A 17,921-nucleotide genomic window follows, 5' to 3' on the forward strand; every position below is an offset into this window, starting at 1 on the left:
ATGATGAATTGGGAAGAGGCAACAGGGCTCTGTAGAGCAAAGTTTTATCTCAGATTTTTAAAGATCTTAAACATGACTAAAGGCTATTAAAATGTCATGGGATGAGAGAAAAGGCTCTTTGATGGAAAAATACATGGTTAAGAGAAGAAACCAAGGGTAGGAACGAACAGCAATGCTGTCATAACGAAAGCAAGTTACTAGTGGGCGTGATAAAAGTCCTCCCATGTGCTGCAACTTCTATTTTTCAACACAAAGATGGGGCAGAGTTGTTACAGAGGAGTCGGAGCCAGACTCTTCTCAGAGGCCAACAGTGAAAGGAGAGGAGGCAGTGATGACACACTGCCCTGAAGGAAATTCAGACTGGACATAAGGCAAATGTTTACGCCATGAGGGTGGGTAAGGACTGAAGTTGTCCAGAGGGGTTAGGGAATCTCCCTTCTTGGGAGATTTTCAAAACTTGACTAGACAAGGCTCCAAGCAACCCCGAGCTACCTCTGAAGGTGGCCCTGCTTTGAGCAGCAGGTTGGACTAGATAAATGCTCAGAGGTCCCTTCCAACTTAAATTATTTCATAAAATACCAGAAACCAAAAGAAACCTCTAACTTTTTGTGCTATGAACTTAACAACCTGTAATCTCTGGAAACTGAGGCCATAAAAATTCCAATCAGAAATTCATTCCCAATTTCAGTAGTGAAGGAAAATTAACCAGTAAGCAAATCAAACGATTCTACATTTCTAGCATCAAAGGTAGAGTGACTTTCGCTGGAAATATACCTGAGCCAAACATAGGACTCGGCACAGGAGGCACAACCAATTTCAACACAAAACTTGTGAAAATCAAGCTAAGGTAACAATCCCTCTGGTCTGAATTGCAATGACTCAGTTTCCTGCAACTTGTGTGTCAGAAAGTTGCACCCGGTACATGCTGCACAAGGAAGCGCAGACCACTCCCAGCTGCTGCAAGCATCAGGAAGGACAATGTTTTGGTTTTTTTTCCCCTGGAAGGTCATGGGGGCAGAAAATATGCAAGTTCATCTCACAGGTCATATGAGCAGAAAATAAGGTGACTTGAAAATTGTCAGAGAGAACTTAAATCTCAGTTAAGCACTCATGTTGCTGAGGAAAAGAACCGTAATTTCCACAGTAAACAGTTCACAAGCTCCAATGTGTTACCAGGTACTGGCATGCCTACAGCTGCTGGAATCACAGATTTTCACTCTGACTAGCGTACCCTTTATAAATCTCTGGGGAAAGAATGTAAGGTACATTTCAATACATTGGTCTCTTAAGGAAAGCTCCAACAAGACTGTAGTATTTAACTTCTCATGGTTAGATCTCCCATTTCATCACAACAGTGTCATATTCTCGCACGCTCAAGCAGGGAATCTTCCCCTCCATCCAAGCACTATGCAACACTCCCACGATTAATGGTTTGTCTCTAATGTCAAAGCTCTGCCATGCTTGTGTGCTGTACCGATAACTGGAAGACAGTTGTGGTTGCAGATATTCAAGACAGGTATGCACGCTTGTACAAAAACAGGGTTCCTCACTGCAGAGCTGTGATGCTCAGTACACTGCACACTGTACACTGGATTTGTTCCCAGACTTTAATATACATACACATTTACACATCACTAGTAAAAATCTGTACACTTCACATTACAGTACATACGAGCCACCAGTTGCTAGCTAACACCAGAACACTGATGAAGCCCAAGACGACTGCCCTAAAACAGGCAGGGGGGCTACTCTTCCCCTCTGGGGAAGTTTCTTTGGGTTACACATTCCGACGAGACACCGCTTTCCAGGGGAGCAAGTGAAGAAGGTGGACCAGGTCCCAGAAATGGACCTGCAGCTTTTCTTCCTCCTCCAACAGCTGTTAACAGCATCTTGTTTGCACTCCAGCTCTGGATGCCAGGTGCTGGGATTTTCTGTCTGCCTGCAGCATCACTTCTTCATCTTCATGTCTGCCTCGATGGCACACCGACGCCCTCTGGTGCCTCCGTCCTAGTCACAAGGCAAACAAAAAGATAAGTGTTATGCAACCCCAAACACACACCACTTCCTCCAGCACTCGGGGAGGTAAGGAATTGTGTATCTGGTAACAACTTTTCATGCCTTCCAAACAGGAGAAAGGGAAACTGTCCTAAGAAGGCCTAGGGAGGCCTGCCTGCAGACCTACCTAAAATTCACTCTGGACACAGCACAGGTCCTGGGATTTGCAGCATCTCTGTGCACTGCTGGCAGCCAGGGCAGAGAGAGGCAACAAGGCTCTCACCCAGACAGATGCTTTTGGAGCCCGTACAGTACAGGTTTTCTCCTAAGTGGCAGATTCTAGCTTGGCTCTTAAGATGGGAAGAGGAAACTGCTGACTAACCTACCTTATCAGCTGCTGATCCCTACGGGAAGTGCTCCTCCAGTTGAGTGACCCTGGCACTAGCTCCCTAGTTTCTCCGCACAGCTCCTTTCCATGAGTAGAAGGCAAGCTGAGAGCATCCTTTGATCCGCTGCCCTCTCCCTCTGGCTGACATGCTGACTCTCCCGGAGTACTCCTCTGTCTTTAGATATATGCGAGAGAAAAAAACAACTCTCCATCTTCCTCCCCTCTCTCCTCCCCACAACTCAGAGACTTGGGGTTTCCCAGAGGGAATATTTTTCCAAACACTTCCAGATCACCACAGGCACAGAGCAAGATATTTCTGCAGAGTATCTTATTTGCTTTCTGGACCGTGAATGATAAAGGAGCACACAGCTGAGTCCTCACTTCCCCAAGACCTTTTGTACTGTCTCGAACATGCGGAAGGGGCAGCTGTATAAGCATGAGAGATGTAGGAACTACAGTACTGCACCACTTGGTCTGTCTTCCCACTTACATGGAAAGAAAGCAGGAGAGAAGTTGTGGAAAAAAGCAAAGGCAGATGACAAAACGAGAACAGTTGGAACCAGAAAAGAAGACTGAAGCCCCTCCCACTCACCCACGCTGGGAATAAGGGACTGAGATGTTTCTTCTCTAATGATCATGGTTGTACAGCCCCTAAGTTAAACACACACCGCTGCAGTACTAAGGATGCTGTGACAGTGCAGTGATCACCCAGACAAAGAGCAGAGCACATTGCCAGCAGTACTGCAGTACCTGCTGGAGCCTTTCAATACTTACAAAGAGAGAGAGAAGGAAGGCAGGAGAGCCCATTGGGACACTGTCCTGTTAAAAGGCCAAACAGAAGGACTTATCAGATATCAGATATGGAAATGCACACACCACATAGAAGCACTGAGTCCACAAACGAGCATAGAGAAACATGTGCACCACTCCCTTTCCCGCATAGCATCAGTCTTATGCAGCAGGAACATAAAAATGGACAAAAGAGGGATACTACGAGAGTCAGAATGCTAGGAAAGGGATATTCCATCCTCAGCCATGGCAAGGCCTGGTTTACCAAACAATTTCTGCGCTGTGCAGTTGCCACTAGAACTAAGCAGGCGGTCCTTGCTGTCACAATGTCGTGTGCACCAGCTGAGTGCACTTGAGATCACTTGATCAAGTTTGGATGTGTCTTTAAAGAAGAAAAAAACCAAACAAACCTACACTGCTATTAGTTTAGACCAGTGCGTAAGTCAAAGGTTCTCTGGTGTGTTTTACACAGCAAACCAGACTGGAGTCATTCCCTGGTTCTAAAAATCTGACTAAGAAGTGAAGGACACAGCAGAGGCTAGTCTTCCAATTCTCTACACCTTCACCTTCCTGCCATATCACGCCTCTTCCAATACTCTGTTCATTTCCCTATAGTTTTCATCACCTGTTTTTAAAAACAGGGAATAGAACTATTGGGATTACAGAAAAAACTCATGAGCCCTGCCTCTGGAATGATGTACAGCTCCAGAGCTGAAATCTAATCAATGGACACATTTAAAGAAAAATTTGTTCACATGAAGATACTGGGGCCATTGCAATCTCAAAAAACATTCTGCCTCTTTGGCATAGGAACTTCATGCAGTATCTTGGGATTCTTCAAAAGGTACCAAGTGCCCTTCCACAGGGTGCAGCGTTCTCACCTTCTCTGAAGCATCTTGCTTGCGAGTGGAGTCTCGCCCACGCAGGCTCTTTGCACTGATCCCTGACTCCGATGTTTGCATGATCAGCTGTGTGGCCAGAAATTGCTGCAAGAAAACCACACTCTGTTAAGATTCTCAGGCAAAACAAGCTCAGTTAGTGCGTGTCAGTTAACTATCACAAACCACAGGGTGGGAATGATTGGGTCAGAGGCAGTTTCAGTTCCTCGTCTGCTGCTCAGAATAAGTTCCCCCATTTACCTCAGAAGCCACAAGTCCTGAGGAACTATAAAACCCCAGTTCAAACTCTGTTAGCCCTGCCAGTTGGGACATTCTACTTCACAAGAAATTTGAAATGGCATATATTCACAGGACAGAGTTTCATGTGCACTTTATACCAATGTAAACCAGCACAGCCACCAAAAAGAGCAATCGCGTCCCCTGTCATTCACAATTCTTATGGCTCGTTTCTGTTTCTGAACCACACCCTGCTTCTTGCTGGCCTAAGCATTTCCCTGAAGGAAATTAGATTTGAAATTGGTCTGGGCTGAACTTAGAAAACATTTTGCTGCATTAGTTTTAACTTATCCACAACTTAGTTCACCACAAACACCTGAGCTAGTACAAGAGAGATGCGGGGAAAGATGGGACTACTTCATTCAAGGACACTGTGAGTGAAACCTGTGGTCTTACATCCAGAAGTCTTTCCCATACCTATGGGCCAAGGCAGATGCTCTGTCCTGTACTGGCCTCAGCTCAATATTTTACCTGGATCTGTTCCAGGACATCTCGCTGCATCTCCACAGCCATGTGGTACACATCATGGTCAGAGCTGTTGTACATAACTGCATTTTGAAACATCAGCATGATATCACGCTGGAACTCAGCTGTGGTTCGTATCAGCCCATTCTCAATGTTCTTTTTGATGGTAGATAAATCCATTGGCCTATGAAAGAAACACAGTCAAAATAGCAACAGAAATATTTAACTCTTTCCCTGCTCTTTTGTAAACTGCCCTGGGTCTGTAACATGTCTAGTTAGACCATCTATTTAATTTAGCCAAATACATTCTCCCCCACACAGGCTGTGTTCCTGACTACCAAGGCCTCAGTTCAGAAGCCAGAAGCTGTCCAGCAGTCACCATGAATGGTAACAATGGCGTGACAGATGCCTCAGGAGAGGCATTTGCCTTCTTCAGGCATCACTGAAGGAGACACTAAGGAGCTAGAGCTGCAGCCACTGAACTGTTCAGGAGAGATTTTGGGGGACTAGCAGGGGATTTTGATAATTCTTCCAGAATATCCACTATCTGGGACAGTAAAAAATGTTGATTAAAGAAGATAGGTCTTTGGAATTTCAAAGACTAAATCCTACCCTTGGATAGAAACTGGGAGAAGCAGATCAGTCACATACCACTTTAGTGATAAAAAATGTTCTATGTAAGTCAGCGTACTTCATTGAAAGACAGGCTATGTAAAGACACATATCTGTTACTGAAGATGACCCTTTTCTGGGTGAAACCTGTTTCTGACTGAATCATGCCAGAAAAAAAATCATTTTCCAAGTCTTGCAGTCCACGACAGCCAAAAACTACATTGTTCCTGCCAGAAATCCCTACACAAATATGCAAATATACAGAGTTCTAATGACAGAAGACTGCTGAGACTCACCTCTGCACAATACTGTGGTAGCCTGGTGCTATATCGTCAGTTACAGGCTGTAGGAAGACATTGGCATACCTGTAGAGAGAAGGAGTCCACTTAGTGTCCTGTCCTTGCTGGCAAATTTGTTTCATGCTCTCATGTTTATTTGTCTGCTACCACTAACAATATGATTCATCATCTCCTGGTATCAAGGCAAATGAGCCTCTGTGATGGGAGAGTGGAGACTTGTCTAGGATTAGTCACTTCTTTCTGCCAGTTCTCAAGACATCAAACTCACCTGTGATTAGCTGCTGCTCTCCAAACTAGCATGATGGCTTTCTTCCAGATCTTCTGGGCCTGTATTGCTTCCTGGTCCTCACTGCACACTGAGCTGGGAAGAAAAGAACAGGACTTCCTTCAGGAGTCTGCATACTGCCTTGGAGCAGAAACCTTATGGTTTATTTTCCCTTTGACATGCCCATGCTAATCCATGCCAAAGACAGAAAGAAAAAAATGGGACCTGGCAGCATTATGGCACTGTCTACACACTTGCACTTGTAAGCAAGGAGAACCAGACAAATCATCAACAAATTCCCCCTTCAGACCCACTCAGTCAGCAAAACAGAAATGAGAATCCTATGCTCCCTCCACAAAATAGCCTGGGATTTGTACCTGTGTGCCTGAGAGCTTCACTGATACTCACAACTGTGAGGAGGCTGGGCTGCTGGGGATGGAGTCGGCTAGCGTGTGAGACTGTAAAGGTGCATTATGGACACTGAAGCCATCATCGCTCTCACTCACGGGGGGTTCATTATCCATCTCTGATAGATATCCCTCACCCTGATCTTCTTCTTTGGGTTCTTCCAAACTGGCAGCCTCACTGGCACCATCCTCATCATCCTCTTCACCCTGCCCATCCTGAAACACACAGTTCATGAGTCTGCACAGCCAGCTACAGCAGCAACTCAGAGCCTCCAAAGCAACTATGGTTCAGCAAGCAAAGTAATTTTCTTGCTATGCTGCTGACAACTGTACAGGCACTTTCACAAAATCCTAGTCACTCTATCTTGCCCTGCCTCCCCTGCAGACACAGAAACACACATACACACACAGCTTTATACTGCCTGAGGCAATCTCCCCTTTAGGCTCCAACTGCAGACTGCCCACTTCTCAGTGCAGAAAGCTGAATGCAAGCTTTGCTTTTCAGCAGATGGGAGCTAGGAAGCAGCAGCAGTGAGATGTTACTAATAAACTCAAGATGACTAAAACCAATTGAGAATTACCTTCATCTGACTCCTAAACAGGGCTTGGGCCTCCTCCTTCATTGACTCTGTGAAAGAGAAAAGCAGAAAGGTTGATTCTCCAAAGCAGTCTTTCCTACAAAAGCTCCTGCACCAATGCCTACTGTCCTGCAGTAATTACCACTGTTCCTACATGTATCTTTTCTCCCTCCTCCCCAAAAAACCTGAACCAGATCACTGACAACTATCCAGCTAATAATGTTGCATGTAAAAGATTTCCTAGCTGAATTAAGTTACCTGACAGCTCAAATTTGTGCTGAACATCAGCCTGTGAGGAGTCTTCACTCACATTTGGGACTTGTGGAGGGGATGAATCATCATCAGGTGGGGTCTGGAGGGAAGAGAAATGCACAAATCTAGATGTTTGTGTCAGCTTACTTCAGTGAAGGTGTGGGCACATCTCACTCACCCTAACCTAACTCCAGGCAATGAAGTTCACTGAGCACCTTCCCAACAGCAATTCTGCACATGGGCGGGGGGAGATACACAAAGGTACTGCCTAAAGCAGAGAGCTTCTCTGCAGATCGAACAGATCAGCAGCATGACTCCCCAGAAAACAGTCAGTCACATTCACTGAAGGATCACCTTCAACCCAGCAGTCATCCTTCCTCTAAACTTCTCTCCTACCTGCCACAACTGCTCCTTCCTTTCCCCACACCAGTTCCAGACAGCCTCTCTGCTCACATACCTCTGTCTTCACTGTATTGTGCACTGTGTCTTCTCCCTTGGCCGATTCTATCTCAATTTCAGAAGTCTCTCCCACTGCTACAGCTGCTCTTTGATCCTCTTCTATCTCTTGACTTCTAAGCTCTGGTGTTTCCGTCACTCTTGCAGTTGCTGGTACGGCTTCCTCGGGGCCCAGCTGATTCTGCTCCTGCTCTGCAGGTTCTGTCTTTATTTCTGATCCCAGCTCGCCAATGCCCATTAGGTCTCGAATTCCCTTTGCCTCTGGCTCCTCACACTCCAGTCTCTCCTGCTTCACAGTCACAGACACTTGGGGTATCTGGGCCTGTTTCTCATGCTCCTGACGAATTGAGTGTTCCCATGGGCCAGGCAGGGTCTGAGGGTCATCGGTATCTTCGCAGAAAGAAGACAGAGCAGCTTCAACAACTGCTGCATCCAGGACTTCAGGGTGGTCATCTACCTTTATTGCCAAAACAAACACACAGCAGTGCAGGCCAAGGTCAGAAAGAGGGATTAAAAAAAAGTTCATGTTATTTGGTAATGAGACAATTGTGGAAAACCGGGTGTACTGGGTTTACAAAGTTGCCATTCGCAGCCAGACTCATATCACTCCCTGCGGAGTCTCCCGTGGAGGTTCAGTTTCAGAAATATAGCACTCCTGGAAAGTATGCTGCAAGCAGTGCTCGTCTGTCTGCCAGAGATGTGACCCAAACCCTACCCAACATGAGGAAGAAAGAGATTTCTTTCTGCATTCTGAAGAGAAGCACCAGGCTAAACGTGGCAGACTAGCAGCAGTGGTGTCATAGGGTCATTGATCTGGACAACGATGGCGAGAATGTGCATTTTGGAATAGTTATTTCTTGCTTGTTTAAACTAACTAAATTGGTGAACAGTAATCACTTGAGATTAACTTAACTGGATGTGGAGCAAAAGGCACTGGCACTCTGCTTTGCCCGTTTACCTTGTCCTCAATGATGGCTATAATATTTCCAACAGTATCGAAGTCCAGCTCTTCCCCTGTATAGGACACTGCAATATCCATTTTCTCAGCCAAATCCAGGTCTTCTTTCCCATCCATGCAGTGATCTTTGGAAGACCCTGCAGTGCTGCCAGCTCCAGAACCCAGGCACTCTTTCTTGATGGAATCAATGATCATGGATATTTCACTGCTGTCCATGGACACTGTCACAGTATGGGAATCAGACACTGCCTCCATGGAAACACAGGCTTCTGGCTGGCTCACTGCACAAGGATGAGAGTAATAATCAGAGACCAATCTGGAGAAGTCAAGCCCACATAAACAAATACTGCAGTCGATAAGACCAAGCACCAACTGCAAGTATCCCAGGTCTACCCACAACAGCATGGCTTAGAAAAATAAAAGACAAATACAGGTTTGCTTTCCCACAGTAGAGACAAAGTGAGATTCCAGCCCTTGAACCACAATCCAGCAACATACCATTAGTATCCCCACCCCCACCCAGCAAATCCTTTTTAAAACCATCTGTTTACTCCAGAACCCAGCCATAACCATCCTTTCATCAAGGATGGTGAGTCTGAGGTGATAAAAGGCCAGCTGAGAGCTCGCTGGGTGATGATCCCAATGGAATTTCTGTTTTCCAGCAGTGCATGACCTACGAGTGCGTAGTTCAGGAACGCACCTGTGGCTACGCTTTCTGGAGCTGCAGCTGGTGGCACAACGGATGGTGCTGACAGCGTGGGCATCATGACAATGGTTGCCTGGGACACAGGCTCTACGGGGGGTGGCAGGAGCTTAGCTGGAGGTTCGCTGGCAACAGCGGAGAAGGAAGCAAGAGGTGAGGTGAACTGTGCAGGACCAGCTTCTAAAAGCCGGGAAAGCGTAGGAGCACCTAACAGAGAGTAGAAGGGAAAAGCACATGAGCAAGCAGCCACCACTGAAGTCCACAAAGCCACCACTGGCCTCTTCACTGTCTGGTGGCTTCTTCTGGGAAAAGACACCGAGGTACCTATAAACAGTCCCAAAAGCTATACAGAGAACCTGCACCAAAAATGCATGACTCCTTTGTGTGTGCGGTCTGAGACAGAATCATGCAGACTATGGGACACTGTTCAATGAAAGGGCTGGACAGGCTAAGCCACACATGCAGAGAGATGCCCTTCCGAAGGCTCATCCCAATACAAGTATGGGAAATCTGAAAAACAGTGCTGAGAGAGCCACACAAGGTAAGCCAAGACAAACAGTCATCACAGGAGCTGGAAGGGAGCAGAGGGGATCTCTTTGCAGGTCTTTCCTGGAGAATCCCTCTTATATCAAAGGTTGCCACTCATCTTAGCTGTAAGTTCCAGTCTGAATTTACTGAACTGTTTGGACCAAATTAACAGGTCTTAAAGAATAAATGTGGATAAGGAAAGTGAGATTATTCATATGGAATTATACATGAATGAATGGCATAAATCCTCAGTTGCAATGTGATTAAACCACTGGTTAGTATGAGCTGAGAAGAAACTTGACCTTAGGCAGGTTGTTCTGAAAAGGCCCAATGCAAAGACTCTTGCACTGTCCCTCTCACCCCCCACTCTGTGGAACTTATTCTGGAGCTCCCAGTCCAGTGTGGTCTGGACTATACTTAGACCTCTAAGCTAAAGCAGAGGTAAGACACACGAGTTGTCCAGATTCACAGGGAGCTGCAGTTTGACACACTAGGAACCAGGTACTAGACCATTTTTTTCCTCAACACCCTGTCAACCAACCCTTTCTTTCTACACTGAAATGACTGGTATTAGCCAGTGTCAAGAGCAGAAAACTAGACTACATGGACCAGGATCGAATCAAGTCTAACTGTTTCAGTCATTTTAGATCCAGGCACTCTTTTTTTCTTTAAGTATTACAGTTGTCTTAAAAAAAAGTAGGGGTGAGAGGGACAGGGGTACAGAAATAGGAATACAACTCATAAAGAAGCCCCAAACCAGCCAGGCTAGATGTCCTTCATCTCTCTCCAAAGAGAATTCATACAACAGTCTGAAGGCACACCTGAAGGGAGAACTGTACAGGGAGAGTCCCGAGTTACCTGAAGCAGCAGGAGATGCAGGGACAGCACCAGGTGCCGACTGCATTTCCCCACTGTGCAGCACTGGAAGGACGCTTCCTACCTCCAGCAGGACTCCTGAGCTGTTCATGTGACCAGAAGCCACTGCCATTTCATTTTCACCGACCTGCCAAAGGAGGACATAACTAAGTTCCTGGAGATATCATCACATCAGTGATTCTCTGCCAGATATGCACCTCCATGAATATGTCCATCATTTGCTGTCTCAGCATTTCCTCTGCACTTTTTGTCCAGTCTAGTCACTGCCTGAGGCCCCTTATGCAAGTGGACAACATGACAGTCTGAAACTAGTTGTTGTTCTTCAACTACAATACAGCTGCAGTGCCACTTTCCTTGAAGTTAGGCCAAATATATCATTTGCTCTACCTTAGTTGCTCTGTTCAAGGACCTCACAATCCTTTACAGATACCAGTCTCTCTACCCCCCGAGATGGCATGGAATTATCCCTTATTTTGAAGCACCAAGATGGAAAGTAACTCTACCAAGGTCACACAGTAAACCTATGATGGACCTTGAAGCAGATGTAAAACAGTCCTGTCGATACAAAGAAAACCCACTCTTCCACAGCCACTACCTTTCCTTGCTCCACCCTATGTTACATTGCACCCTGCAAACACAGAACCCATGGAACATTTACCCAAGCTAACAAATAGAGAAGACCCCAAATCTGACTATTAAAAAAAAAAGTCAACAGCAACACACTTATTCCATCACACAAGCACTAACACAGGGAATCCATGCCACAGGCAGGCTGATGGCTGCTATTTTCAGACTGGGCTCTAAACAGTGCCAGCAATGGTTGCCCTCTTAAGACTTCCAGAGTCACTAACACCAGAAGTGGGTTGCCATCACGGTGATTTTAATAACTGTCTACAATTAGGAGAAAACTGAAGCACTTCAATACTGGTCACAAACCCCATTAAAGGACTCCCCACTCCTATGCTAAGACCCGTTACAAATATTGAAACTCAACTTCCTGCCAAGATGTAAAGAAGAATCGTGAGCCCGAAGTAGAAATCATCAAGAACACCTCCATGCAGGCTGATCGGGATGATGCTGACTAACATGCTCCCTCCCCCAAGGAGAACAATTTCCTCTAGCAGAGCCTGCAACTCCAACTCCTTGCGACTGAGGGGAGATAGCCAGTCCTATGTGCTGAATGATCCCCACAGTCCTGCACCCACAGTACTGCTGGGAAAGGGTCCCACCTCTGTGGCTCACAGGGGTACTTATCTCTCAGATACCGCTTCTGTTGGGACTCTCACAAAAACTACGTTTTTAAAAAGCCTTTGCAGTTCCCCCTTTTTCATTGGGAGAGTCTGGAGCAAATTGTTTGTGTGCTTGCATATATGAGCAGAGAGCTCCATACCAGCCTGGGGCTTGTGGGCAGGAGACTGCCCTTCTTCAGCAGCTCTGAGAGCAGAGGGGAAGGAGGCGGAGTTGCTTTTTGTCCTAGCATCTTTTTCTGGGGTGAATCATCAGTGACTGGGGTCATGGGGGCATCCAGGGGAGCAGAGCCTGGAGGGGTGTCAGGGATTCCAATGAAGGAGGCAACTGGGGTGCTGGGCAATGTCCCTGGAGTGACCTGAGAAAGAGAAAAACCACACTGTTCAAAGCCACACTCCACCACACGGACTAGCCCCACTTGCTCCTTCCCCCAAGAGCATTGATCCAGCACACCACAGACACCTACTCCATTCACTCACTACACCTACTCCAGGCATATGCTTTCACCCTTTCCCTGCCCTGTAGTGCCATTTCCCAGGCACACACAGAAGACTGCCTGCCAACCCACTGATGCCCCTACATAGCCTCTGATCCAGGCACCTGATCATCACAGACATGGAAGAGGACACGTATCTCGAGCAGCACTGTACATCAGCCACACTACAACACTACCACAGCTAGAAGTCCGCAAAACAAGGCAAGGTCTTCTCCCCAGGCTCCTGCTCCATGATGGACGCAGAGCCCCATGTCCCAGGCTGGTCTTTCCCTCTTACCATGGGAAGCATCCTTACCCCTGGACTGGCCTCATCCACAGCGGGCTGAGACAGATCTCCCAGAGCATAGTCTCCCCCTGGAGAGGTTGAGCCTGCAGGGGAGCGAACCATCACACCCGTTAATCGTCGTGGCGGGTTCTTAATGGCCTGACGAGCTGGAAGAGAACAGAAAAAAAAGTGAAATTCCATGACTCCATCTTGGACAGTCCCTGAGAGTTACCTCTGACTTTATCCTAAAGAACCCCAAGAAAACAATTTATATTGTAGGCATTTCTTGCACCACACTAGGCCCAGTTCACAAATAATACTAGCATTGGCTAATGTGCTTTAATTTCAGATTTCCATAGCAGTTGGGTATTCACCACCTCCCACCACTGATAGGTTAGTTCACTGAATTGCCCCAGGAATTATAAATGAATTAAACAGTCAGAACAAATCTAACTTCTTTTTATCTTCAGACAATAGCAAAACTAAAAGGAAAACTAAAGGGGTGAAGCCTGACATTCTAACAGAGAGCTCCTTGCTAATCCTGCTTCCTCTTAGATACACCTTCTCTACAGAATTTGTTCCCTTCTCAGAAGTGTCTGCATTTTGCCCTGTTACAAATACAGTGCTGGAAAAAGAACATAATCTTTCCTTCCAACTCCTAGGGTCATGGAATTCCTCCTGAACAGGTCTTAACAAGACTTAAATATTTCCCAAATGTTCTTATGAACATATGCATCTCTCTCTGAGGAGGAGTAAGGAAGCTCATTTCCAGCTTACCCTGATAAGCAGCATCTGTAGCCTTCCTCTTGACTTCTGCCTCCTCCTCCTCCATTTTTTTCTTTCTGTGTACAGAACCAAAACCTACTATCACACAGTGTTCCACTTCCCCTTAGCTCCTCCTCTGCAATCAGCTTACTGACCCCCAACCCATTATCTCCAGATAGCAATGACCTGCCTCTGCAGACTCAGGCTCAAGTCCTCTGAGAGGGGAAGCAGAGTCAGAAGCCAGTCAAAGAACAACACGTTTGGCAGGAAGTTTCACTTCCAGCCGATTATCAAAACGGAGGAGGCAAGCATGATGCTGCAAGCCATCACCGAGCTCTTCACTGAGAAACTCCAAAAGATGTTCCACACAAGCTGGTGGCCCCCAATCTAAACTAAGTCCACCCTCAGAGGCCAAACATCTGCCCAGCTGCCCTGTTTCTCCTAACCCAATGTACACAGCGCAAGAGGTGTCTGACAAACACACAGCATCAGGCAACTACAACCTCAGAAGAAAGCATAACATGGAAATAATTAAATAACCCACATCATAATCTCATTGCACAGCTCCTCCAGTCTGTTATCCATGTGTCCGGCCTGGATCAGCTCTGCATCCTTCTTGAGTTGCCTGTAATCAGAAAATCTTCTTACTTACCACTGAACAATACGCCCTAAGCAGCATTTTCACCCCAAGCACCATCCCACTTAGGCCACTTTTTCAAGACAAGGCTCTCAGGTGCACCACAGCTTAATGCCTCTGCCACATACCTGTATTTCTCCTGTGTTTCTTTAATCATTTTCTTCAACTCCTCAACTCGTTCTGCAGTCAGTTTCCGCACAATAACATCTTCCACGGTTTCCACAACTTCTCCCTTCTCACCACGTTTTCTCCTATAGAATAAGAGAAAAGCAAAACCAGTTCAGACATGAAACACAGAAAATCCCTGTTCTCCTTTCATAAATGGCTCCTGTCCGTCATTCCTGACACAAACATGCACAAAAAAAAAAAAAAAAATCAACCTCCTCTTCCAATTTCTCTTAAATGACATTGGACAGCACAATGTTCAAAAAATTTATGCTGAAAAGTTTATCTAATTGTTAAATGCGTCCAGTGTTAAAGACTTCAGAAACAGATCAAAGATGCAATCCCACTGCAAATTCTCAACCTGAAAAAAAATCATATTCAGCTTCAGAGAAGAGTCTTACTACCCACGAAGAAACATCTATTTTTTTTCCTCAGTAACTCTACTAAGCCCTTTGTCTTTGCAAGTCTAGTGCTGAGATCATTCAGCACTATCACAAACAAATACTGCTTTCAAACATCCTGCCTTTAATTTAATTTGATGTGAAGTCTCAAAACAAAATGTCTGGATTTAGGAGTGAGAAATATCTGAGACCACAAAGCTGTAGTGATAGCATTGGTAAGAAAACTGTAAGAAACCACTGCAAAATAGAGACAAACACAAAACGTTTCCCCTTCTCACTCTTGCTGTCTTTTCTACCCCTACTCTGAATGATAATTTTATGTGTAAAGCTTCTGATCAATAAGACTAATAGGTAGCGTTTTATTCCAGCCAAATAAATGTTTCTTTTTGCTGCATTAAGTCCCCAAATGCACACTGCAACTCCTACAAATGGAGCTGTGGCAAAGAGGCCCCAATTACCCTGCCATGTATTCTAATGACAGTAGGGGCATATGGAAGACACTAACAAGTACACCATGACCAGTTTTAGAACCATGTAATACTGAAATACTTTGGTCTTATGAAAAAAGGAGACAAGATAATGAGATATGGGAAGCATGTTCTAAGAAATACCTTAGGCTTGCCAATCTCCCCCATCTGCCATACCCTGATCCCACTGTCTACCCACGCCAGCTATCACAACTGAATTTCCTCATTCCTGTACACTCGTTTTGGGAGAAGCACCATCAAGTCCTTTGCTGCAAGAACCGACAAGTCCGCCCAAAATTGCTGCACACTGCAATTGCTTCAGACTTTGTACTCACTTAGGGGTCTCCGTAGTCTCCAAGAGCTCTGAATACTGAGATGCACAGTGCTAAGAAGAAACAAAAAAAGTCAGAGGACACCAAAGAGTCGGCATCAGCAAATGCCTATCAACAAAGCCTACAGGGCACTTACTCCTACTTTTTCAGAGGTCTAACGCTTTATGAACATATCTGACAAGTCTTCTCCAGAGTTTGCCCCATGGCAATAATTTAGTGTAGTGCAAAGTGAGGAAGCATATTCACTCTTTTACTGTAGCACTGCCCAGGCTGATCTCCAAAACAAAGCTGAAGAACGCTCCCAACTAACAATTTAGAAATCAAAGCAAGCAAGCATGATTACAAAAACCGTAGCCATAACATTTCTGTCTGTGAACATGAGCCAAAAATATTTCAGTGGAGAAAAAACAAAATAACATTGTATCAAGGCCAGTTTCATAGTTTAACAGAAACAGTAAGCAACATAAAACCCCCAACTTCTCCTCCCTTGATTCTCTTAATCTCTCTGTTCCTTATACAGCAAAAATCCCAGGTGCTTGCCCAAACAGCAGGACACACCAAAATACATGGGCATCCACAAATTCCTGGGGAAAGGAATTCCACAGCTCTATTACAAGCCTGGTGAAGAACAATCTCTTTAGGTTTGCTCTGAACCTGCCTCCTGTTAGTCTTACTTAATAGCCTCTAAATCTTGTACTGGACAAAGCACAAAATTAATCCTTATTCATCCTTAACTTCATGCCACTTCTGATTATACAGACATCTGTTGTATCTCCCGTTATTCATCTCTTTTTTATGCTGAAGTGTTCTACCTTACTTAGCCATCTCTTATAAGGAAGCTGTTTCATGTCTTTGATCATCCTTGTCTTTTCCTTAACCTTATCCAGCTGTACTGTAAGCTCAAATTTAATTCCAGAAACCGAAAAAAGTATTTAATCTGATTTATACAAAGCTGATTTTTTAAAATTAATTTTGCAATCTTTTTTAAAAACAAGGAACACATTGTCTTAGGCAGCTATCTTACATATTCTATGCAGAACCCATTTTTTCCAAGACTCAAATGTCAGTATCTTACCTTCTGGGAAAACCAGTCAGGTGGGCGTCCTGGCTCTGCAAAAGGTTTGATAGCTCTGCTGACTGAGACCCTACAGGAGAGAAATGGCAAGTCACCGTCAACTTACTTTCTTCCCCAACCAACATGCAGAGAAAAGATGCTGACCTGTCTTGTCGTTCATCACTGAATAGCCCCCATTAACACAACGAACTTGTCAGTGAGTTGTTATGTTTGGGCATTATTGAAGTACAGCCTGTGGACTCAAAAATACTTGCCTACTCCCAAACAAACAACAGCTTCCCTCCCTTGCTTTGAAAAGCAAGTTTGTAGCTTCTGATGACACCATTACATTTCCACAAAAACTTTGGTGAGGGGGGAAAAAGGCAGCAAAACAGAGCTGCAAGTGCAGAAGCAATGCAGAGGAGTCCGTTACCAAATATCCTCCTTGACCACAACTCACCTCTTCCGATCTATGTTGGAATAACGTTAGTCTTTGTTCTGATTAACACACTCCTGCTTTCACACAGTAGTTATGAAAGAAGCAAAAAGATTGTCAAGGTACACGTCTAATGCTTCCATCTTTAACAGCCCAACTTTGTTTTGAGCAGAAAGTACGCAGAAAGCAGAAGTGTTTACGACTAGCCGTTGCACAACAAACCGGCACGGTGAAAAGCCACGCACCAGTACCGCACACAACCCGTGCTCTGCTCCGGGACCCCAGTGCCCGTGCAGCGGACATGACCCTCGCTGCGCCCCGCTCCCTTACCAGTTCTGGTCCCCGCTCCGCATGACGGACGAGGCCAGGCAGAGCTTCTCGCGGATGGACCATGGCTCCGTGGGGCCGGCGCTCAGCAGCTTGTGCTCTGCCGGGAGAGGGGAAGGAGTGCAGGGACCCGACAACCCGCCGCGCACCCCCGGCAGCACCCCCGGGGACCCCATGCCTGGAACCCCGCCCCCGACCGCTGGCCCCGCCCCCGCGGCGCTGGCCCCGCCCCCACCGCCCAGCCATAGCCCCACCCCTCCCTCGGGCCGTTGGCCCCGCCCCCCTCGCGCCGCCGTTGCCCCGCCTCCTCCCTCCGGAGCCGCTCGATTCTCCTCAGGCCGTTCCCTCGCCCCCTTCCCGCCCCCAGCCCCGCTGCCGCGGGCCGCCGCCGCTCCCTCTCCGCCGCCCCCCGCTCCCCGCCGCCTCTCCCGACAGGCCCCGCACTCACTGCCCGTCCCCGCCGCCATCTTCCCCGCCCGGCCCGAGGGAGGCAGGGCGGAGCCGCGCGCAAAGCCCGCCGGGAGGCGCGCGCGCGCGCCCCTAAGCCATCCCCGGGCGCGCGGGCGGCCGAGCGCTCGGGCC

At 46.5% G+C, this 17,921-nt stretch overlaps 1 protein-coding gene across 3 annotated transcripts; it reads right to left on the reverse strand.

The window, feature by feature from the left end:
• Positions 1-1,593: 1,593 nt before the first annotated feature.
• On the reverse strand, positions 1,594-17,893 carry LOC128134380 (bromodomain-containing protein 8-like). 3 transcript variants are annotated; one of them, XR_008232732.1, is made up of 22 exons: positions 17,788-17,893; positions 17,343-17,439; positions 16,598-16,667; positions 15,526-15,575; positions 14,286-14,408; positions 14,065-14,145; positions 13,533-13,597; positions 12,786-12,922; positions 10,729-10,873; positions 9,340-9,549; positions 8,640-8,920; positions 7,683-8,138; positions 7,232-7,325; positions 6,977-7,023; positions 6,397-6,611; positions 5,992-6,084; positions 5,721-5,789; positions 4,819-4,996; positions 4,054-4,158; positions 3,158-3,202; positions 2,382-2,558; positions 1,594-2,007 (listed from the first exon to the last, which is right to left on the reverse strand). XR_008232732.1 is itself a non-coding variant. In XM_052772040.1 (22 exons), the coding sequence occupies exons 1-22, from the start codon at positions 17,804-17,806 to the stop codon at positions 1,948-1,950; spliced, it is 2,856 nt and encodes a 951-aa protein (XP_052628000.1). In that variant the 5' UTR covers positions 17,807-17,892; the 3' UTR covers positions 1,594-1,947. The 3 variants fall into 3 exon arrangements, 2 of the variants coding, with proteins under 2 accessions (XP_052628000.1, XP_052628002.1); XM_052772040.1 differs by lacking the exon at positions 2,382-2,558 and adding an exon at positions 12,137-12,352 and having other exon boundaries at positions 17,788-17,892; XM_052772042.1 differs by lacking the exons at positions 2,382-2,558; positions 3,158-3,202 and adding an exon at positions 12,137-12,352 and having other exon boundaries at positions 17,788-17,892.
• Positions 17,894-17,921: the final 28 nt, after the last annotated feature.

This window comes from Harpia harpyja, chromosome 20, assembly GCF_026419915.1.
Source record: "Harpia harpyja isolate bHarHar1 chromosome 20, bHarHar1 primary haplotype, whole genome shotgun sequence".
NCBI lineage: Eukaryota > Metazoa > Chordata > Aves > Accipitriformes > Accipitridae > Harpia > Harpia harpyja.

What these genes read in the sequence shown, in the direction of transcription:
- LOC128134380 (XM_052772040.1), bottom strand. An exon ending in CGGAGCGGGGACCAGAACTG is followed by an intron (nt 16,668 to 17,342) that starts GTAAGGGAGCGG and finishes TCTCTCCTGTAG; the next exon opens with GGTCTCAGTCAGCAGAGCTA. An exon ending in AGCCCAGCCTCCTCACAGTT is followed by an intron (nt 6,085 to 6,396) that starts GTGAGTATCAGT and finishes TTTTCTTCCCAG; the next exon opens with CTCAGTGTGCAGTGAGGACC.